General features: G+C 39.1%; 1 protein-coding gene across 1 annotated transcript in view; it reads left to right on the plus strand.

Moving 5' to 3' along the window:
* Nucleotides 1-316: 316 nt before the first annotated feature.
* Nucleotides 317-24,355, plus strand: part of LOC122562349 (mycbp associated protein) — a 103,008-nt gene continuing 78,969 nt past the window's right edge. The window contains exons 1-5 of the mRNA XM_043715225.1: nucleotides 317-653; nucleotides 3,380-3,510; nucleotides 11,726-11,876; nucleotides 17,319-17,425; nucleotides 20,830-21,004. Of these exons, the coding sequence (XP_043571160.1) occupies nucleotides 593-653; nucleotides 3,380-3,510; nucleotides 11,726-11,876; nucleotides 17,319-17,425; nucleotides 20,830-21,004 (625 nt within the window). The 5' untranslated portion in view covers nucleotides 317-592. The remainder of the gene's footprint in view (nucleotides 654-3,379; nucleotides 3,511-11,725; nucleotides 11,877-17,318; nucleotides 17,426-20,829; nucleotides 21,005-24,355) is intronic.

Consider the following 24,355-nt stretch of genomic DNA (forward strand, 5'->3'; position numbering starts at 1 on the left):
CTGCTAACCCAGTCTAATCCCCACTCCCCTGTCTCTGATAACCCAGTTTAATCCCCACTCCCCTGTCCCCACTAACCCAGTCTAATCCCCACTCCCCTGTCTCTGATAACCCAGTTTAATCCCCACTCCCCTGTCCCCACTAACCCAGTCTAATCCCCACTCCCTGTCTCTGCTAACCCAGTCTAATCCCCACTCCCCTGTCTCTGATAACCCAGTTTAATCCCCACTCCCCTGTCCCCACTAACCCAGTCTAATCCCCACTCCCTGTCTCTGCTAACCCAGTCTAACCCGTCTCCATTAATAAAACCTAATTTCTTCTGACACCCGCTGAGAAATAACCGAGCATCCCCTCCGGTAATAACCCTACTCTCTTTGTAGTAGTCCAGACTAAATCCCCCTCAGTGTCTTCAATGATCCTCTAACTCTCTGTGACCAGGCCGCGGTGCGCCTGTTGTTGTCTGGTTGCTGAGGAGACGGCGGAAGTGTCGGTTGCCTGGAGACAGCGGCCGTGCTTGGGGGTGGGTTGTTCCCGGTGACGGGGCGCGCTCTTCTGTGCTGTGCTGTGTCAGCCCTCGGGCTTTGGCTTGAGACGATGGGGACACGGGCTCCAGTGAAAGCTTCCCGGAAAGACACCACCGTGCGGAGTTCACCAGGTACGAGTGAGGGGGAGGGGGGGTTCTTTCTCCCCATCCCACCGGAGTGAGGCATGGAGGATGCTCCAGCGCTAGGTACACCAGTCCATGGGGCCTTACCTGGCACCTTCCAGTTCCACCTGACTGATGTGGCATGTCCCTGGACTGTGAAGACCCTCTGCAGGTGGTGTGGGTCTAGAAACCCAGTTCGACGACGCTGGAGACCTCCTACGAGAGGGTTAATCATGTCAAAGGCTGAAAACCGGTTGAGAAGAACAAAGGAGGGAAAGTGTATACTTGGCAGTCACAGAATTTCCTTTGTGACTTTTGACAAAACTTGGTTTGGTACATTTGCCGGGGTGATAACCTCATTCCAGGATACATAGGGACATATTTGGAGATGATAACACATTCAAGGATGTGTGATGAAAGAGGTCACTATTTGTGACATTTTAATGATTGTGTAAATGAGTCCGTATGTCTCTTTGGATATTCAGCATTTCTAACTTTTTTACCATTTAGAAATGTTTTATCCTTTTTAGGTTTTCACATGTGCCTCTATTGAAACCCAGCTCTCATAGTTTTATTCATCCATTTAATCTATCTAAATTTCCTTGTAATTTCCATCATACTTCTTACTTCTTTGTGTGGGCAAATTCAAATATGGTCACAGAATAAGAGTTACTGAATGACATCATTCAGCCCACCAAATCTATGCTAGCTCTCTGCAGAGCAATTCAATCAGTCCCACTCCATCTCTGTAATCCTGCAGGTTTATTTCTGTCAAGTGCCCACCAGTGAACTTTTGAAATAACTGATCATTTATGTTTCCACCATCTTCTTGGGCATCAAGTCCCAGGAAATGACCTGTTGTGTTTTTTAAGTTTTAAACAAATATGGTGAATTGTAAGGCCCAAAATTGCCATACTATACACCACCAATCACCAGAGTACCTGCCTATCATCCCAACATATCAACTCCTCCATTAGAACAATTTCCTCAGGTCAAGAATTAGCCTTCAATTCCATGAGCTACAACTTCAGCTAACAATCTATAAATAGCCATCTTCCCACAACTGCAATTCCTAATCATAACTGCTACACCATTAGTGAATGTGCCTTCAGTTGCTTTAGCCTTGGACTCTAGAATTCTCTCCATATACTTCTCCACCTTTCCAACTTTCCTCGTTAAACTCACCCCCTTAACAAAGCATTTGATTATCCAACATAACACTTCCTTTGTGGTCTAGTGTCATACTTTGTTCTACAAAATTCCTGTCATACCATTGTTAACGTTTCATTATGTTAAGTGTGATATGTCTGCCTTGCCATTCGGACAGGACATTCCAGGGATGGTAATGGTGATGTCTATGACATAATCACAGACATGGAATCACACCAAACCTACAAAGTCAGGTTGTAACTTCACAACTTGTGAGACAGCTCTCCTAATTTGGGGCAAGCTACCAGGCATTAGCAAGGAGAACTTCCATATCATTATAAAACCACAAACATATATTCTAATGATATTCTAGGAATGTCTTGTTATGAGGTCTATAAATTATTTGTTTCTCTTTCTTGCCGTTATTAAAAAGCAAAGAGAAAGGTGAAATCTTGCAATCTATTGGAACAGTTTCAGAATCGATTGAGCTTTAGACGAATACAGAGAGATCATGTTCAGTAAAATCTGAAGATGGAAACCATCTGCTACTGGGGAGAAGTCCCTCCTTTTCCATTATATTATCTTATTTTTGTTAATTTTGTTGATTTGATTTTTGTTTGCTTGAAATGTGCAGTCTTCTGCCACCTCCTCATGTAAATATCAACACAAAATAGTTACACAATATGCAAACATTTTCTTTGTTTCCATTGACAATACCACTTATCAAGAGATCCATATTGCTCCTGATCACCCTCTTTTTCTTAATGTATTTGTAAAAACTTTGTGTTGATTTTTATATCCCTTGTGGAGTTTCTTTTTGTACTCCATCTGCTCAAAGTTTCACAAGACATTATGATGAGAGCTTTATGCTGTTTGGAACCTGCGTTCTAACCCACTTCAAAGTGTTTCTTAGATCAGTGTAGAGGAGCATTACCCTGTACCTAATCTGTGTTGTATCTGTCCTGAGAGTGAATGATGGGACAAGTAAAGGCAACCAATTCCAATGTTTTGTTCAGTCCTGATTTAAACAAGTCTCCAGGGATGTTTGTGCCAACAAATGCCCAGGCTCTAAATCCTGGAATTTCCATTATACATCTCTACTTCACTTTTCTCCTTTAAACTCTACTGAAATAACTCTGCAGAGGCCAGTAAGTCACCAAGTCACGCTTTATTTACACATTATGAACCCTTGACTTTAGTACTGCCTCATTTCGTGTCAGATACTAGAGTGTCAGTATCTTTGACACTCCTCTTTGTTATATTTCAGCTCGGGCTCCCTTATTGGATCAGATTAACAGCTCCAATCAGAGAACTCATATTCTATGATTCCCAACTGGCTGACCTCATTACAATCACAACATTCACCTCTTTGACAAAGCCTTTGGTCATCTCACCTAATATATCATTTTGTAATTCAGTGTCATAATTTGTTTTATAGTGTTTCTGTGAAGCACCTTGGGATTTTTTTGTGCTACATATTTTTGACCTGTTTTGTTTTCTCCACAAAGCTGAGCAAAAAGTCCATTTGCAAAATTTATTAATTAAGGTTTGCCCTACAATGTTCTGTGAATGATTGTGTTGTTCAGCAGAGAAAAAGAAGGAAAATAAGAAAGAAATTGAGGAGATAATCCCCATTAAAGAAGAGCCACAAAAGGAAGATGTATTGAATGGAGAAGACATCATGGCCTTGGCAATAAAACCAGAAGATCTGACTCAGGTACGGAGAAACATTCCATTTCTACAATTTTAGTAATTGTGTTTGGATATGATTTTGGCTATTCCTGTGGAAATAAGTTTGTTGGACTGCAGTGGCATCTTTCATTCCATTTTGCACATGCGCAATTGCTGTTGAATTTGCATTACAGAAGCCTGAGCTTCCTCTGCATTACCTCGACTTTGAGCACTCCCAAACTCAAATCTTGATAGCAAGTTGAGAAGATTTGTAGCTCAGGTTGAGATTTTGGATGTAGCTTTGCTTGCTGAGCTGGAAGGTTCGTTTTCAGATGTTTCATCACCATACTAGGTAACATCATTAGTGAGCCTCCGGATGAAGCACTGGTGGTATGGCCTGCTTTCTCTTTATGTGTTTAGGTTTCCTGGCTTGGTGAAGTCATTTCCTGTAGTAATGTCATTTCCTGTTCTTTTTCTCAGGGGGTGGTAAATGGGATCCAAGTCAATGTGTTTGTTGTTGGAGTTTCGGTTGGAATGCCATGCTTCTAGGAATTTTCATGCATGTCTCTGTTTGGCTTGTCCTAGGATGGATGTGTTGTCCCAAATACCTTGCAAGAATTGTGACAAACACTACATTGGACAACAGCAGAAAACTAACCACCAGGATACGTGAACAACTAGCCACAAAAAAGACATGACCCACACTCACTAGTATCCTTACATACAGATGAGGAAAGACACCACTTCAACTGGGACAACACATCCATCCTAGGACAAGCCAAACAGAGACACACATGAGAATTCCTAGAAGCATGGCATTCCAACCGGAACTCTATCAATCAACACATTGACTTGGATCCCATTTACCACCCCCTGAGAAAAAGAACAGGAAGTGTCATCACTATCCGTGGAAAAATTAAACACATAAATAGAAAGTGGGCCATACCACCAATGGTCTATACCACCAATGGCTCACTGATGATCGTGACGAAACGTCTGAAAATGAACCTTCCAGCTCAGCGAGCAAGCCTACATCCTCAAATGTTGGTGGAAGCCAGCACGTGATTACAACAGACTAGGCTCATGCTTTTTATCTTCAGCTAAAAAAGCTAAGGGAATGTTTCCCTCTTCTTTTGTAAATTGCACCACCATGGAAGCTAATCTTTAGAAAATTTAATTCATTCCACATGATAAAGAAATAGTTGAATGCACTAAATGCAGCAAAGGTTCACGCCAAGCTGTTTTAGTACAATGACAACACTGGCATCCAAAAGTCAAAGTGGAAAAATTACCAAGGTACAAGATTTTTGGATTCACTTTCATTACAAGACCTCACAGGCTCAGTGGTTAGCACTGCTGCCTCACAGCACCAGGGTTCCAGGTTCAATTCCAGCCTGAGGCGACTGTCTGTGTGGAGTATGCACATTCTCCCCGTGTCTGCGTGGGTTTCCACCGGGTGCTCCGGTTTCCTCCCACATCAAAGATGTGCAGATCAGGTGAATTGGCCATACTAAATTGCCCATAGTGTTAGGTTCATTAGTCAAAGGGAAATAGGTCTGGGTGGGTTACTCTTTAGAGGGTCGGTGTGGACTGGTTGGGCCGAAGGACCTGTTTCCACACTGTAAGGAATCTAATCTAATCTATGAGAATTATAATTATAAATTGAGTGTGAGAGAGCCAACCTGAAGTTTACTAGTCTTGATTAATTACAATACCTATTCCAGGTATCATTTCACAAGTTTTCTTGAGTTTACCAAAGCAAGTAGAATGAAATTAATACTTAATAAAGCAGAAGACTCAGTGGATCACAATTTGCATCAGACTAGGCTACTGTCCCATGTTGCTTTGACTGAAGTTGTCCTTCTGTCTTTTTACACATGAGGCAGGCCTTATTAACCCTTGAAAGCCATTACTCCCTGGGTATGTTCAGACACATACTGAACTCTAATTAGCTTGTTAGTGCATGAAGAGTTCATCGTCAATCTCAAATTGTCTAAGTTCCATGTGCTCAATTCCTGCTTATTACTTTGAAAGAAACCAATCACCTTAATAACATTATTTGCTATCACCTTTTGATTGGTTCCCATGATGTCAATTATTTGTGAGGCATCCACTTCATCACAGTTTGTTACTTTTTTTTATCATTTACAATATTTTCTTTACTCATTAGTTCAGGTAGGAGGATGTACACTGTCATGTCCTCATGACTGACATCCTGAGTCCACCTTCTTCAAGTTGTTTAAATTAATAAGAGTTTAAATCAGCCATCTTATCAGTGATGGTTAGCTTTTTGAGGCCACCTGCTTGGGAGTGTGCTTCTCAGCCTTTACTGGATTGGAGGTGTTACTGCCCCATAGGAAGTCAATGTCACGGTCAGCACAAGAGGTTTTAAACATATTTAAAAACTACTGTGCAACATGAGGGGTGAATTGATAGAAGTTTATAAAATCATGAGGAGCATGAATGGGATAAAGAGACAAAGTCTCTTCCCTTGGTGGGGGAGTTCAGAACTAAAGGACATAGATTTAGGGTGAAAGGGGAAATATTTAAAAGGGTTCTAAGGGGGCAACATTTTCATACAAAGGGTGGTGCATGTTTGGAATGAGCTGCCAGAGGAAGTGGTGGAGGCTGATATAATTACAATATTTAAAAGGCATCTGGATTGGTAGGTGAACAGGAAGATCTTAGAGGGATATGGGCCAAGTGCTAGCAAGTGGGACTAAATTAATTTAGGATATTTATTCGGCATGGATGAGTCTGTTTCCTTGCTGTATATCTCTATGACTCTATAAAATGTGCATTTATTTTGGAAAATACGAATGATCTCCTTACACGCAAGTAGACTTTCAGCTGCTTTGTCAGTGTTGCAGTCTTCATGCTGCTCATGACCATTCTGCTTTCTGAGAATACAGACTGGACATCTACCCTAATGACCTAAACAATGACTTTACATGGGCCGATTATGTTGCTGTTTATAGAGAATGAAAATCACTTAGAAATCAATCCACATAAGCTTACTGAAAGATTTGCACTGGTGCAACAAGAAAAACATTTTGAAGAGAAGGACACAAAACACTGCTGGTATTTTGGAAAGCCAGATATAATGTGGCCACAGAGGCTGCCAAACCAGAGTGTGTTGAATTAAGGAGATACAATTTGTACTTAAAAAAAAGCTAAACAGTGTATAAAGTAAAAATGCATAATGATAATCAATGTGTAAAAGTCTAGTTAGTGAAGTATACTTAGACATTCAGAAAGTACATTGTCTTGAGTGATATACATCCAAAAGAATTATAGAGTCAGAAAACTAACCACACACTATTGCAGATCTTAACTCTAATACAAAGAATACATTTAGCAAATTATAACTGTCTCACTTTCTAAAATACTACAGATAAAATTAGTCGAATGCAGAACACAGCTGTTATTTTACTTTTCCCCTCTTCACATAGTAAGCACCTTCAACTTTCCTCTGAAAGTGACAAATGGCAGGTACTTGATAAGTATTTAATGATGTAAACTTGCTTATTCAACTTTGAAAGGCTACAAGTTCTCATTCTGTGATATGGAATTAAGTACAGCAGGTGTTTCTCCCTTTCAAATAAGGGTTGGGTTACAAGCTGAGTTAATTGTATGATGAATAAGTATCGTGCTTTGACTACAATTAAGGAAATACAATGTAATTGTTTAGTCAAAATTTATTAATCATTCATGGCCATAACAAACAAGACAGAATGAAATAATCTTCATCTCTAACCATTGAGACACAGGAATTCAAAGCATGGTTAAACACTCTTCACTTGCTTGGATGAGTGCAGACTTGAGTGTCGATGGCAAATTACTAACTTGACCATTCAATTGCAGTTCTCGCTGGACTATGTAAAATACTATTAAATTACACTATCTTCTGCCAAAGCTGCACATTTTTCCAGATCATTGTGAATTGCAAAGATATCGTATGGCTTCTCTTAGAGTCATACAGTACAGAAACAGACACTTTGGTCCAACCAGTCCATGCCAAACATCATCCCAAACTAAACTAGTCCCGCCTGCCTGCGTTGGACCGATATCCCTCCAAACCTTTCCTAGTCATGTACTTATCGAAGTGTCTTTTAAATGTTGTAATTGTGCCCTCATCCTACACTTCCTCAGGAAATTCATTCCACATGCGAACCAACCTTTGTGTAAAAAAAAGTGTTCCTGCCTTTTTAAATCTCTCTCCTGTCACCTTAAAAATATGACCACTGGTCTTGAAATCTCCCACCCTAGGGGAAAAGACACTTATCTATTAACCCTATCTATACCCCTCATTATTTTTAAATCTCTATAAGGTCACTGCTTCTTCACTATAGGATGTCTTCTGAAATCCCTGTCACCTGTCTCTTTCACCCTCATCTCTAACAGGTTCAAGGGTCATTGTACACTTCTTTTGTTACAAGGATTTGAGACCAATCAGCTACCTCTGCTGATTCTCTCCCTTGCTCAGGACACATGGCAAAATATCCACTCAACCTTTCCTTGTTCTAGTTTCTTCTATTCCTTCTTTCCTTCTCCACCTCTCCTCAAACTTGTCTTGTCCACAAGACGTTTTCTTGTTCCAAAGACCCTATTCTGACCAAATAGTAAATGATCCAACTGTATTTCCTGGTCCACGTTAGCTGATATTGTTAACTGTTTTCTTCTCCTTCAAACCTTATTATCACCCACCTCCTCAAATAACTCACTACTCTATCCTTGCAAACTACTGCCCTGACATATCTCCAATTTCCTTTTTTTCTTTCCAAAATCCAGGTACGTGTGTAATCACCCATATCTGTCTACACCTTTCTCAGAATTCCAAGTTTGATCACTTGTAATCAGATTTCTGTTCCTGTCACAGTTAATGAAAGTCCTTTTATCAAAGTCACATAAGATATTATTTGTGATTGTGACAAAGATAAATTATCCTTCTTCATTTTTCTCAAACTGTATGCCATCTTTGACAAGGAATACCACAGTCTGTTTCTCTAACATCTCTATTCTATCATTTGACTGGGAGGACTGCACTTACCTATATAAGTGTAGTCAGGGAAGTGCTTTCAATGTGTTTTTTTTCTCCTTTTTTTAAGGTTACGTATATTCAGATTGAGAGAATTGATTGTGTAATTACTTCTTCAGCACTTTAGCTAAGTGTTCTTGACGTTTGGCCACGCAGTGCAGGGTGGTTGTGGGAGGAGGTGGGGGGGCAGTGGAGGGGTTAGGGGTGGTGGTGGCGGGGTGGGGTGTTAGAGTGTTTTTTTAATTCTGTAACAGGATTAGGATGTCACTGGCTAGGCAGCATTTATTGCCCTTCCCTAATTGCCCAGAGGGCAGTTGAGAGTCAACCACATTGCTGTGGATCTGGAGTCACATATCAGCCAGACCAGATAAGGATGGCAGTTTCCTTCCCTATAGGGCGTTAGTGAACCAGATGGGTTTTTCCAACAATTAGCAATGGATTTATAGTAGTCATTAGATTCTTAATTCCAGATATTTATTGAAATCAAATTCCACCATCTGCCATGGTGGGATTCAAACCAGGGTCCCCAGAACATTACCTGAGTCTCTGGATTAGCAGTTCAGTGATAATATCACTAGGCCATCGCCTTCCCTTAGAGTGTATTATCTCCTCATAAAATGTTAATTTAATTTCTTTTAAAAAAAACACAAACATATTATAATTTATGTTACAATGTCTGTTTAAGGGGCTTTTGATTAAAAATATCAATGAAGAGAAACGTATGTTTCTGGGCTTGGCCATGAACAGCTCAATGGACCATGTTAGAGGTTGTTAGATCAACTGCCTTCCTCTCTTTCGTGGTTACATTCACATCTGGGCATCTTTGAAGAGTGAGCACAGGTCTGTTAGTATGCTTGAAGCCTTCCATGACCACATCATCAGCCCTAGGAACATTGTTTTAAATTAAATTTGATAAGGCTCCATAATGTTATGAACCAGGCCAGAGCCCCTCAAAACATTTCAAGAAAGCAGCACGGACCTTAACTTTGCTAGTTGTTTCAAACAGGTGTAAAGTGGACATTCCCAGAGAGATGTAACTGGCCCAACCGCTTAGTTTTAAACAAAATAGAATATATTTGCAAGATTACCGAATGAAACACAAACAAAAGACAACATAATAGAGAATAACTTAATCTATCTGAAAACCCAACAGACTATCCAAATGTAATGATGCTGTTTCAAATTTCTGCAACAATCCCCATAAGCACCCCTTGGCAAAAAAGGTAAAATCAAACACAGGATTGTACAGGAGAGAGAGAGAGAGAGATGACGGAGAGATTCAGCATGGAACACCTTCTTCAATGGAGCTGTTTCTTGGACCAGCAGCCTCAAAACTGACTGCCTGATTTTGCTGCTCCTCGGATGCTGCCTGAACTGTTGTGCTTTTCCAGCACCACTAATCCAGAATCTGGTTTCCAGCATCTGCAGTCATTGTTTTTACCTGCTTTCAGTGAACAGCCAGACTGCTAAAGTCAAACCGAACCAAAGAAAAGCTGAACTGGGAGAACTGGATGCTCCCCTTTCATTGCACAAGTGTTTTGTTTTTAAACTTGAAAGCCCTTTGCCTGAGGCAATCAAATTGGCCTTAAAATCCTTCAAACCTAGATTTTTCAGAATCACTGCTTTTACAATCTCTCTGGGAAAAATGCCAAGGGTAGCATAACTTTGTTGAAGGAGTAGCATCGTCACAATAAGAAATCTGATTTGCATTGCAGTACTCCTTTAAGAAACACTTACTACTAGGTCCAGGCCTGATGTCCTTGTATAAGTAGCATACAATGGTCATTGGTACATTTGGGGCTTTCTGTGACCAGTGGGTCCCACAGGAGCTGAAGTACATCGTCAGTCCTGGAAATTTATATGTTAATCCAATTTCATAAGTTTACTCTGTTCATGATTTTTGTTATAATGGTGCTTTAAAGTGCTGACAATGAAACTAGAGTGCATCTTTTCCACCCATCATGATTATTGTTTAGTTATTTTGTTTATTTGATTTCACTCAAAATACAACAAAGATAAATGTGCTGACTGGTGTGAAAGTACAGTTAGAGTTGTAGACATGTAATATTTCACTCCATGAATAAATCTAAAACTGCTAAACATTGGCTTCCGGTCTTCTCTTTCACCAATGGGTATCTCGAAGTTTAATACTCTGAGCAACAGCATCAAAAGTGCAACTGACCTATATCTCACCATGACCACCATGGACCCCCAATGTCTCTGGTTTGTCAAATTTTAGCTTTATCTTCATAATACTAAAGCACATTGCATGAGTACAAGTTTGCTGATGACACCACTGTTGTAGGTCAAATCTCAAACAACGATTACACAGAGTACAGGAAAGAGATTGAGTGCTTAGCAGCAGGATGTAAGACAAAAATCTCTCCATCAATGTCAGCAAAACAAAGGAGCTGGCCATTGACTTCAGGAAGCAGAGTGGAGGGAATGCCCCATCTGCATCAGTGGTGTGATGATCACTAACAATCTGTCCTGATCCACCCATGTCAACGCAGTAGTCAAGAAAGCAAAATAATGCCTCTACTTCCTCAGGAGGCTAAGGAAATTTGGCATGTTCATAAAGACTCTTAGCAATTTTTACTTTGCATCTTATATGGATGCATCAAAGCATGGTTTGGAAACTGCTCTTCCCAAGACCACAAGAAGCTACAGAAAGTGAACACAGCCCAGTACATCATGCAAACCAGTGTTCCTTCCATTGACTTCATCTGTACTTCCCGCTGCCTCAGGTGAGCAACCAACATAATTAAAGACCCCGCCCACCCTGCCAATACTCTCATCCACCCTCTTCTGTCGGGCAAAAAATATAAAAGTTTGAAATCATGTATGAACAGATTGAAGAACAGCTTCTTCCCTGCTGTTATCATACTTTCGAATGGACCTCTCAAATGTTAATGTTGATCTCTCTCTCTCTGCACATTTTTTGCAGCTGTTCTGCACTCTGTTCTGATACCCTCATGCACTTGTAAGGTACAGTCGGTTCTGCTATAATGCGGTAGTTTCATTCTCGTGCAATTCCGTGTTATAAGAAAATGAGGTAATAGTGGAAAACTTGTTGAAGTCAATAAAATAGGAAATTAGATGAGATTAGATTAGATAACTTACAGTGTGGAAATTGCCAGATCAAAAAGCTAAAAGTTTACCTAGTTGGAGTTGTGACTAACTGTAACCGACAATTAAATTTGTTCCTCTGTGTTCCTCGTAGCTGCATGCTCCTCGGATGCCTTTAAAGACAATACCTATCACCAGCAAATTGGTGATTCGAAAGCCAAAACCAAGGAAAGAAAGGGAAGTGAAACGTATTATAGCCAAAGCTGCTTCACCTACGGATGAACTGAAAACCATGGACTATTCAGGTTAGTAATTGTTCATGAAATGAAGTAAGATTCCCTGCTCCTTCCCTATATTCTCCCTACTTTTCATTCAAAGGCTTTGTAATGGTGAAGTGATTTGGCATGTTAAAATATGTATGTATCTGTGTCCAGCTGGGGGAAGTGCAAATATATATACCTGTGTGTGAGAAGTATGTTTGTGTGTGTGTGTATGTATGCATCTTTCTGCGTTACTATCTGTATGTGGGAGAAATTTACATCTCTGTGTATGGAATGAGTCAATATGTGTGGGCATATTATATATAAAGTGTGAATGTTTACCTGTTTGTGTTGGGAGTGTAGAATCTGAATTAAAAGTAGAACCTCGAAGGTAAAGAATGATATAAAGACAGAAAGAAAGGATTTTGATTCCGAAGATCAGAAAGTAGTATCAGTATGAGGAGATATTTGAAATAGCAAAGATTAGGAAATACTGCTGGAAGTAGTTTATACAACTCCCAATAGTCGATATACTTTTGGACAAAGTATTAAATAAGATATTATGGGAGTTTTTAACAATTGTGATGTAATAATTGTCAGAGACTTTAATCTTCAAAATGTTGGACAAGTCAAATTGTTGAAGATGGTTTAAAGGTAGAGTTTGTAGAATACTTTTCATGATAGTTTCCTGGAATTATAAGCTGTAGAGCAATAGGCTATGGAACTGACTAGGAATAAACCTATTTTAGATTTAATATTGTGCAATGCAGCAGGGTTAATTAGTAATCTCAAAGAAAATGATTCAGTAAGAAATAGTGAGCATGAAACAACTGAATTCCAAATTAAGTTTGAAAATTATATATTTCAATCACAAAAAAATGGTGAATCTAAAGCAGAACTGATCATATAAGTATGAAGGAAGAGCTGACTAATATTGTTTGTGTACATAGACCAAAGGTTAAAACAGAAAAATTACAATGGCAAATATTTAAATGAATAATTCAAAATGTTCAACAAAATGCCTTCCATTCAAAAAGAAAATCTGAACAAAAAAGATCAATCCATGACTTACTAAGGAGGTTAAAGGTAATGTTAAATTGAAAAGAGATTTATATTGTTGCAAAGAATAGTAGCAAGATTGAGGATTGGAAGTCTTTTAGAAACAAGCAAGTGAATACTAAACGTTGACCAATAAGAGAAAGAAAACATGGAACGAGAGCAAACTAGCCAGAAATATAAACACAGATTTTAAGAGCTTTTACAGATACACTTAAAGGAGAATAACTAAAGTAAACATCAGTTCCTTAAAGACACAGTTAGGAGAAGATATCATGGGAAATGAGTAACTGGCAGAGAAATTGAACAAATACTTTATATCTGACTTCACAGTAGAAATCAGAAAATATCAGAAATAGAAGTTAATTTAGGAGTTTATGAGTGAAGAACCTACGTAATTAAATTTAGTAGAGGAAAAGTACTGAAGATTTAATAAATCTAAATAAATCTAAAATCTAATAAATTCCCAGGATACGATGGTCTATGTCCTAAGGTTCTAAAATAGATAACTGCACTTATGATTTTTCAGAATTGCCTAGATTTTATCAAGTTTCCTGCGAATGGAAAGGAAACAACTGTAACACTGCTATTCTAGAAAGGAAAGAGAAAGGAAATAGGAAACTATAAACCAATTAGTCTGATGTAAGTAATAGAGAAAGTATTGGAATTTATAACTCAGGGAAATCTTCCACAATGCATTTAGAAAAATCATACTATGATCAGACAAAATTAACATGTTTTTATGAAAAGTAAATTATGTTTGACAAATTTAAAGCCTTTTGCTCAATTAAGGTTTGGATAGATAAAGGACAACCAATAGATGGATTAGATTAGATTAGATTACGTTAGATTAGATTGCATTACATTACAGTGTGGAAACAGGCCCTTCAGCCCAACAAGTCCACACCGACCCGCCGAAGCGCAACCCCCCATATCCCTACATTTACCCCTTGCCTAACACTACGGGCAATTTAGCATGGCCAATTCACCTAACCTACACATCTTTGGACTGTGGGAGGAAACCGGAGCACCCGGAGGAAACCCACGCAGACACGGGGAGAACATGCAAACTCCACACAGTCAGTCGCCTGAGGCGGGAATTGAACCCGGGTCTCTGGCGCTGTGAGGCAGCAGTGCTAACCACTGTGCCACCGTGCTGCCCACACGGTGTATGGAGTATGGAGTGTGCTTACATTTCCAAAAGGCATTTCATGGTATGCCACTCAGAAGATTAATAACACAAGATAAGGGCTCATGAAATAGGGGTAATATATCAGTACGGGTAGAAGATTGATTAACAGATAAGATTACACAGTGTAGACTGCAGCTGCACAGTATTTGATATTTTATAAGTCATGGATTTAGTGGAGAGTTGCTTTATTGTTGGCTCTCAGTTTGTTGATGTTGAAAAGCTTTCCATTGAGTCAAATCTCAACCATGTCCCATTTTGGCGGTTGGTCATGAACAGGCTGAGGTGAAGTGAGTTGATGCAATCACACATCCTTGCTTGATGTCCATCTGAATATGCAAGGGCTCAGCATCCAATTCACTACAAAGGACAGATGCTATTGGACCATCATGCAAGAGGCACCGGAAGGTAACAAATCTTATTGGACATGTTACTTCCTGGACGTTCCAAAGAGCTATGGTTCATGAAGTTCCTATGATAAGTAAAGACCATTGTTTATCCAGAAACTTTTGTCAAGTGACAGACATCATGTCTGTAATTCCTCTGGATGACCAGAAACCACATTGGGTCTTTGGAAGGATGTTTTGGCTGATTAAGATACATTTCAAAATGATCAATGTGAGAATCTTCCACATTGTGGAAAGAAGGGATATACTTTAATACTTCCCAAAAATCAACCTAACTGTTTCTTGAAAAGTGAAAAAATGATGCGTTTTGGAGTTCAGGAGGTAGCACCTCTTCTGCTTAACCTTTTACATAAAAGACTGAGAATTTGAGTAGAAGCTCATAACTGTAAGCGCTATAAAGCTGTACTGATGTGTTGTCCAGACTGCATGTCTTATTATTTCTCATTTGGATCTCCTTTAGTGTTTCAGCATGGTTGTCAGCATTCCCAACTTTGATTTCTCAAGCTTTTGAAGGATTATTTGGATTGTTTTGTCCAATATTTCAATTGAACTTTGACTTGAGAAGTCTTGATAGTGCTCCTTCCACTGGTCTCAGATAGCAAATTATCTTTGAGAACTGTATTGCTGACTTCAGCTTGGAGTAACGGGACAGGCCATTTGTTTTAGATTCATAATTGGTTTTAGTGACCTGGAAGAAGCTGTGTATGTCACGCAGGTTTATTAGAGTTCGATTTTGTATTTTTCATATAAACGTATGGATTATGAGGATTTGTACATTAGGGTTGAAGAGAGATTTAATGTGATTTCTTGGAAAAAGTCAAGCATCAAGGGGGGTTATTTGCCATTTACTGAAAAAGCAAATTATTTTGGAAAAGAAGACAACCCAGAGCTCTTAAAAAGAGATTGCTTTTACAGTCTTAATAGCTTGTCAAACCAACCTGAACAGAAATCCTAGGATCTATGCTGCAATCACCCAGCAATAGCATCTGAATTTTTAGTTTGTGTATTGCCACAGAGTTCGGAGTCAGAAGAAAACTAGCAGGAGCAAAAACATCCCCTCCCCCTGGGGAGTAATTTATAAGCTTTAGAAGAAAACCGGGAGGAGATATCTCAGTGAAATATGATCAGGGAATCAGAGAAACTTCCAGAAATCAGTATCTCAGATATCCTCAATACTCTGAAAGCTGAACTGTTCATTCAATCCAAGGGCCTATGGGCCCAAACAGAGGATCTTGCATCAGTCTGCAACTTAATTACATTAGTAGGAAACCAAATGCACGATGAGAAGTCAACTCATTCTACTTTTTTAGTTTAGACATTTGATCCAGAAGGGCACTTTTTGTCCTAATTTTATCCCATTTATAATACTTTATTCGAACAGTGTCTTGTTTTATCTCAGAATCAAAATATGTGTGTGTCTGTGTGTGTATGTGTGTGTGACTGTGTATGTGTGTGAGTGTGTGTTCAGATTTAGGGGCTTATAGTTTAATTCTGCATTGAAGCTTAGTTGATTACTAGTTTTGACACTTATCTAAAGAATACGTCTGTTTTAAATAAACAAGATATTTTTGACTTTATTAGAAAAAACCTGGTGAAATTCTTTTTTGTTGTAATTAATAATGATGAAAATCAAATTGACTGTTTTAAATAAACCATCTACACTTTTGACATGGCTTGTGGACTGGCAGAGCTTGTCTTTTAGCGCACTCCCCCCATCAATTACACAAATTTCATTGGCCTTCTCTATCCACCACTTATATTTGTTGACACAAACCATTCTCTGAGCTTCAGACTTAAGTGGTAAGTATTCATCGTATTTCTGCAGTGAAATAGATTGATTTTGACGTAATGAAGGCTTTCTGAGAAATTAGTAGCTTTCTGAGAAATTAGTAAATTTCTTCTTCATTCTCATTAATTCAGTCTTCATATCTATAAAATTTAAGCTTGACGATCTTTGTGCATGTTTTTTAAAATCTTGTTCCAATTAAGTCCTTCCATACTGACATATTTGGAGTGTAAGAGAATGATTCAAGAAAAATGTTGTACGTGGAATTTTTTTTAACATATCCTAGACAATGTGAATGCTAAATCTTCAATTGGATTTCTTGGACAATCTTCAGCTTTTGGCTGCTGATGGAGCATGAAAGTCTGCAGTCTATCCAGCAATTGTGTGTACTTCACATGGCTCAGAAAGTAAGTACATTCTTCTGCACCCAGTCTCAGGAATGATGTAGTCCTGGAAGTGTCATATCATTGGATAATGATTACCAACTCGTCAGGATTGTGCGGTTGTCAAATTGCACTGACGTGTTCATGATACATACAGTTCTCTGCTTGGACATGAAAAAGCCCATGGCGATGAACAGCTAGGGGCAGAACAATTAAGATAGTGCCCCAGGGATAGATCAAGAAAGGTTGTCCAGGACTGCACCTAATACTGTACTGCTGGATGTGAGGTCAGAGTATGATTGGATGTGGCTGCAAAGATTCACAAGACTGAATAGTTTGCCAATATTCACTGATGTAACATAAAATATGTTACGTTGATGGCAAAACAATCCAACATGAAATTGAGGCTTTTAATGTAGAAGGAAAAAAAATTGCAATCAAAGTATACAGACCTCGTGGTGGCTAAGCCTTATATTTTCGTATTTGGGAAGAACAACCCTTTATGTGATGTTTTGACTTTGCAATGTGATCATGCTTGGTATCTCAAGGGTGTGAACATATTGAATACTGTGAATTATTTTAACCTTCAAAGCTTTCCTCTGGGTAATACCTAGCAACAATCAACTTTTGCTAACAGTGTAATATCATCGCATCTTAAACCTACAGGTTCCGGGGGTCCTCGCTTTGACACAGAGGGGAGAGTACTGCCTCATAGCATCCTTGGAACCATGGCAGATTTTAGGCAGGAATTGCTTGCAAGAGGACTTTCTGAGGTAGAGTACAAGCAAAGTATTATTTCTGATATGAACTAAAACATACAAATAGTCATAAGAACGTGGGATATGGTTTATCTAAATTGGCTCATTTATAAATCTTGAGGACCACATTGAACGAATACAGTTCTAAAAGAAGGCTTAACATTTGAATTTGAAGTTGGAACAGTTGAAAAAGTGGGTCATTGAGTCACAGAGATGTCCAGCACAGAAACAGACCCTTCAGTCCAAATCGTCCATGCCACCCTGATATCCAAAATTAATCTAGTCCCATTTGCCAGCACTTGGCCCATATCCCTCTATTTAGTCACCAGGAAAGACTGATTTATGAACTTTGGTGTTGAAATAAGCTGTTTGGGATGGTAGACAATGAGGTTGGGGGTTGTAGAGAATCCTAATTTAATTTTCCAAATTATTTGCTGTGCTCTTACTTTTGTTACTTGTTTATAAACGTGCTGTTACTTTTGCAACCACATTATTATCAATGTATTGAAATAACACATTTCAATTTGAAGCAACTAGACTTAGCATTAAGTATACAACTTGAATATTGAGTAAAGTTCCCACTGCAAGCATTCCATCAAACACACCCAAAACAAGTACAATTAAGAATTGATGCAAAGTAAGGCAATCTCTATGTTGTGTACATCAAACACGCCAAGGTACAACAAGGGTTAGATTTAATATAAAGCCTCCTCTAGATTGTTACAGCAAATACTGCCAAGACAATGTTATGATCCCACCTAATGATAATATTAGACAAGTCAGATCCCAGAGTGAAATCTAGCTTGATAGATCATAAGTTTAATTTTTGCAGTTGGTGCTGTGATAGTCACTGAATACTGAACGAAGATGCTAATGTTCTTTAACGAAAGAACAAAGGTTTATTGCAAAAATGGGGGAAGAAAACTAAGATCTCTATTTATAATTTTTATAAAAATCTTAACATTAACAGCAATATATTTTATAAATACTTGATTCCAGAGAAGAGTCACAACTATCTTAACTCTGTAATCTCTTACTTTGCTGGCACTTGCGAGTTTGATGGCCTGGAAACTTTTTTCCAGTTCTGATAATCAAAACCTCTTTTCAGTTCTGACAGCTTGAGAGCATCTACACAAACTCTCAAAACTAAAACCCTTTTGCTAGGATGAAATTGTTCTCCTGAACTGAAACCTAATTCTGAACTGAATTCAAAAACAGTCATCCTTGGTCTCTTTCTTTCTGTACATCACTCTAGTTCAACTTTGTAAACATTCCATCAGTTAGCATAACAGGTATCCTGCTAAGCACTTAAATTAAGTCATATGCCTTCTTAGACCATAAGACATAGGAGTGGAAATAAGGCCATTCAGCCCACTGAGTCCAGTCTGTCATTTAATCATGGCTGATGGGCATTTCAACTCCACTTACCCACACACTTCCCTTAGCCGTTAATTCCTTGTGAGATCATGAATTTATCAATGTCTACCTTGAAGACATTTAAAGTCCAGCCTCCACTGTGCTCCATGGCAATGAATTCCACAGGCCTACCACTCTCTGGCTGAAGAAATGTCTCCGCATTTCCATTCTAAATTGAGCTTCTTTAATTCTAAGGCTGCGCTCACGGGTTCTAGTCTCCCCACTGAACAGAAACAACTTCCCAGCGTCCACCCTTTCTAAGCCATGCATTATCTTGTAAGTTTCTATTAGTTCACCCTTCAACTTTCTGAACTCTAATGAATACAATCCCAGGATCCTTAGCCGTTCATCATATGTTAGGCCTACCATTCCAGGGATCATCCGTGTGAATCTCTGCTGGACACACTCCAGTGCCAGTATGTCCTTCCTAAGGTGTGAGGCCCATAATTGGATACCATATTCTAAATGGGGCCTAACTAGAGCTTTATAAATTTTATATTCCAACCCTCTTGAGATAAACGACAACATTACATTCGCTTCTTAATCACGGACTCAACCTGCAAGTTAACCTTTAGAGAATCCTGGACTAGCACTCCCAGATCCCTTTGTACTTTGGATTTATGAATTTTCTCACGATATAGAAAATAGTCCAAGCCTGTATTCTTTTTTCCAATGTGCAATAATTTGCATTTGCTAATGTTGAATTTCATCAGCCATTTTCTGGACCAGTCTTCCAAACTGTCTAAATCTTTCTGCAGCCTCCCCATCTCCCCTGTACTACCTGCTTGTCCACCTAACTTCGTACCATCAGTGAACTTCACCAGAATGTCTCCAGTCCCTTCATCCAGATCATTAATATATGAAGTGAACAGCTGCGGCCCCAACACTGAACCCTGCAGGGCCCACTTGTCACCGGAAATTATATCTTCGGTTTGATATTCCAAAAGACTTTCTGATGTCTTAGAAAAATTACCATCACACAACTGAAACTGTGCATCTATTTTACCTCAACTTAAAAATCCAAATTCCAAATGTAATAATTACATTGTAATGATTATAATATATTTTATACCTTTATCATAACAGTTTAGATGGAAAGTAAAGCTCCAAGCGCATTGTGACAATGTTGAGTTTATACTATAACTAGACAGATAGCCTCAATAATGCTGCCATTTATATATCAACTTATCATCAAAATTATAATAACCTTATTGCAGTTTCTAGTACTTTGGCCTCTGTATCAGAAGCTTGTGATTTCGAGCATCATTCTAGAAGTTTGAGCAGATAAAGCAAGCTGACAATTCAGTTTAGATGCCATATATCAGTAGTGACATTAAATTAAAACCCCCATTTATCCCCTCACCTGGATATTAAAAAAAAATGATGGCCTGGCTAATATTAACCTCACAACAAACATTCTGAAAAACAGCTTATCTGGTGGGGATGTTAGACTGTTACTCTTTTCCCTAAGCTTAGTAAAGCACCACATGGTTCCCAAATGGAAAAAGATAAGTAACCTTAAATGCTATATACATGGTCTGCAGGATCACCTAGACAAGAATCAGCTAAGGTGTTTATAAAGTCATTTTCTGGTTTTCTTTCTCCGATTAGCCTTTTAAATTCATGACATGACCAATAGTGGACAAATTAGTGAGTGGGCACATGAACAGATGTCTGCTTGGGGAAAAGTGTAGAAGGGAATCTTTACATGTGGGTGAGTAGGAGGGCAGTTGGGAATAAATGGGCAGGTGGGAATGTGGACATCTGGTTGTCCATTATCTGTGCTTATTCATGAGTTTGAGTAAAAAGGTAACATTCAGCTGACCATTTTCTGCCTATAAATTCTGAATGTTACCTTTTTACTTCCAGAGAGGCTTTCATTTTTTGACGATTTGAGCCTAGATCCTAGACATGACGGGCATCTGATCCATTCTCCACAAATTATTGCTTGGCTGAATTGCATAATGGTTATCCACTTAACTTTCTATTTCTCTGTTGTTCAGTTGGCCAATGCGATCTCAGAACATTTTCCTGCTGAAGCCACACCTCAGGAGCTGCAGGTTTATGAAAAGAAATCCAAAGACATTATTTATGCCAAATCACAAAATCAGGACCATGCCTTAGCAAATTGGCAGTGGCACATGGCAGAAAGAAAGAGAACACAACAACTGATCTCCAGTAAGTAGAACTGAATAAAGCTAGTCTTAGAGATTGAACCATTGCCTACCAAGTTTAGAATTTTAAACCATTTCCACATTCTGTCGGATCTTTTCTGCGCCCTTGCCTTTGAAAAGCCTTGAAATTCTTCTCATAGTCTGGTGCCCCAAATTGTACCCAATTCTGAGGCTTAATGAGTGAATGTTATGACTAAGCATAACTTCCTTGTTTTGTAATCTGTGCCCCGCTTGCAGAACCAAATAAACAGTATGTTTTCTCAACCTTATCATCTTGCTCTGATGTGGTGAAAAATTTCCGAATTTTGAGCTCTGTTTTGATCAGATTTGTACCATTTAGAATGTTCTGTCACTTCGTGGTACTCCTCTGAACATTTGAGTCATACCTAACACAAAAGATGATGATTGTGGTTGTCAGAGATCATTCATCTCAGCCCCATTTCATCTCTTCAGGAGTTCCTCAGGGTAGTGTCCGAGACCCAATTACCTTCAGCTGTTTCACATATGGCCTCCCTTCATTATAAGATCAGAAATTGAGATGTTTACTGATGATTTCATAATGTTCAGTACCATCTCCAACTCCTTAGATACTGAAGCAGCCAAAGTCCAAACGCAGCAAAACCTGGACAACATCCAGCCTTGGGTTGACCTCATGGAAATTCTTGGCAATGACCATCTCCAGAAAAAGAGAATGTAAATGTAACTTCTTGACATGCTACTACTGTCTCCAATTGTCACCATCCTGACCAGTAATCAAATTGGACTGTCCATATAAATACTGTGTGAACACAAGCAGGTCAGAGACTAGGAATCCTACAGCCAAAATACCGAAAGCCACAAATACAATAGGAATGTGATGGAGTACTTCTTACTTGCCTGGATGAATACAGCTGCAACAACAATGAAGCAGTTTGATAGCATCCAGGAAAGAGCAGCCTATTTGTCTGACACCACATCTATAAATGTTCATTCCTGCCACCAACACGAAATAGCAGCACTGTGTACCATATACAAGATGCAGGTCAAATATTCATCAAGTTTTCTAAGGCAGCCTCTTCCAAACCTATGGCCATAGCCATCTAGAGGACAAAGGCAATAGATATATTTTGCTGATCCTTCAGTGTTGCTGGATCAAAATCCTGGAACCTCCCTCCTTAATGGCATTTTGGGTGGACGACTGTGGTTCAGAAAGACAGCTCACCACTACCTTTTTAAGGGCATTTACGAGTGGGTAGTGAATGCTGCCCTAGCCAGCAAACCTCACAAGCTCTGATTTTCTTTTTACAGTCCATCAGTTTACACTTCACATTGAACTGTGTCTGTCACGTGTCTACTCATTTAGCCGTATGTCGATGTCCTCCTTATTTCTCTGCTGCACTCCTCACCATTTACTACATTGCCAAATTTACATTACTATGTCAAGAGAACCCCCACCCCTACCTCACCTATCCCCCTTCACCCTCCACATTCCTGGTGAAGAGCTTATGCCTAAAACATCGAATCTGTTGCTCCTCAGATTATGCCTGACCTACTGTACTTTTCCAGTGCCACACTTTTTGACTCAACTTTACATAACACTCACTTTTGGGAATGAATTTGAATTTGATTTGAGTTTTTTTTAATTGTTGTCACATGTACTGAGATACAATTAAAAGTATCATTTTGCATGCTGTACAGCATGTTAAAACGATGTTTCTATAGCCAAGTTTATACCATTTATAAATAATAAAAGCAATAATCCTAATCTCAGGAGGACTCTATAGCATCCTTCTTCTGTTCTTCATTACTCTCTGCCACTTCTATCCTAGCCAATTTCATGTCCAAATATTATTGTTGGAGTCCTGCTGGAAGTTAATCTTCTCAGTCTTAGAACATCACTGTTTTTCAGAGTAGTGTACCTAGGTCCAACTGTCTTCAGCTGTTTCATGAATAACCCTCCCTCCATCATAATGTCAGAAGTGAGGATGTTTGCTCAATTTTCAGCTTTGTTCATGACTCCTCATGAACACCTGTTGGTGTCTTTATTGAGTGAGAACTGGGCAATATTCTTGCTTGTGATAAATAGTAAGTAATATCCAGGAAAGACAATGCCAGGGCAATGACCATCTCTAATAAAGAAATAAACTAGCCATTTCTGCTTGACATTCTATAGCAATAACGTCACTGAATTTCCCTTACCATCAACATGCTGGGGTTTAACCATTGACCAGAAACTGAACTGGAACAGCCATGTAAATACTGAGGCTATAAAAGCAAGAAAGATGATGTAACAGCACTCAAAGCTTGACACCATCTGGGGAAAGTAGACTACTTAATTGGCATGCCATCCACCACTTTAAACATTCACACCCTTCACCTTTGATGCAGAGTGTACTGCAGCAACTCATTCATGCTCCTTCAACAACACCATTCCTCATTGTCACTGGGTCAAAATCCTGGAAACCCCCCCCCCCCCCCCCCAACCAAACACTCCCAACACCAACTGGACTCCAGCACTTCAAGAAAGCAGCTCACTGCAACTTAGTCAAGGTCAGCTAGGAATGGACAATAAATACTGGCCTAACCAATAATTCCTACATCACATAAACAAATAAAAACAAATTGTAAATTCTCTCTGCAATGTCAGATCAATTGTTAATGTAAAATCTGAAATTGATAAACTGTTGATATCAAGAACGCTAAAGAATAATGGCAATGGCTGAGATCTGGTTTGCAGATCATCCATCGTCTAATTCAATGGGGGAACAAACTGGAGAGGCTAAGTGGCCTCCTCCACTTCCTGTGGTCCTAAAATGAAAAATGTCAGTGGATCCCGATTAAGAACAAATTGCATCTACTGTAACACTGCTTCATGGCAGTGAACAAAGCAAGTTACATGTTGAACTAAAATTCTGCAATTTTATAAATCATTGGTTCTTCCGCAGTTAGAACCCTGAATGCAGGATATATTCTGCTCAACCTATTCCAGGATGTTAATACACACCTCTGGAGCAGGTGTGACTTGAACCCAGCCTTCTGGTCGAAAGCTAGGGACACTACCCTGCACTACAAGAGTCCTTTTGCAGTACTAAACATCACAATATTGGAAATATAGTACAGCTGTTGACACACGAGAGCAACTGAAATGATTGAAAGGCTGATGGGGTTAGATGATCAGGAATGATTGTGTCAATTGTCGACATTTACATGAGGAATCAAAAGATTGAGGGATGGTTTCTTTGTGGATTCTAGAACAGGACAACCAAAGAACATGACCTGCATTTGACAGAATGAGGGTTGGAGTTTAGTGCACCCAAATAAATCTGTGGGAATAATCTAACAAAGCAGAAGAGGTCAAACCAAGAAACAAAATGCC

Source organism: Chiloscyllium plagiosum, chromosome 24, assembly GCF_004010195.1.
Source record: "Chiloscyllium plagiosum isolate BGI_BamShark_2017 chromosome 24, ASM401019v2, whole genome shotgun sequence".
Taxonomy (NCBI): Eukaryota; Metazoa; Chordata; class Chondrichthyes; order Orectolobiformes; family Hemiscylliidae; genus Chiloscyllium; species Chiloscyllium plagiosum.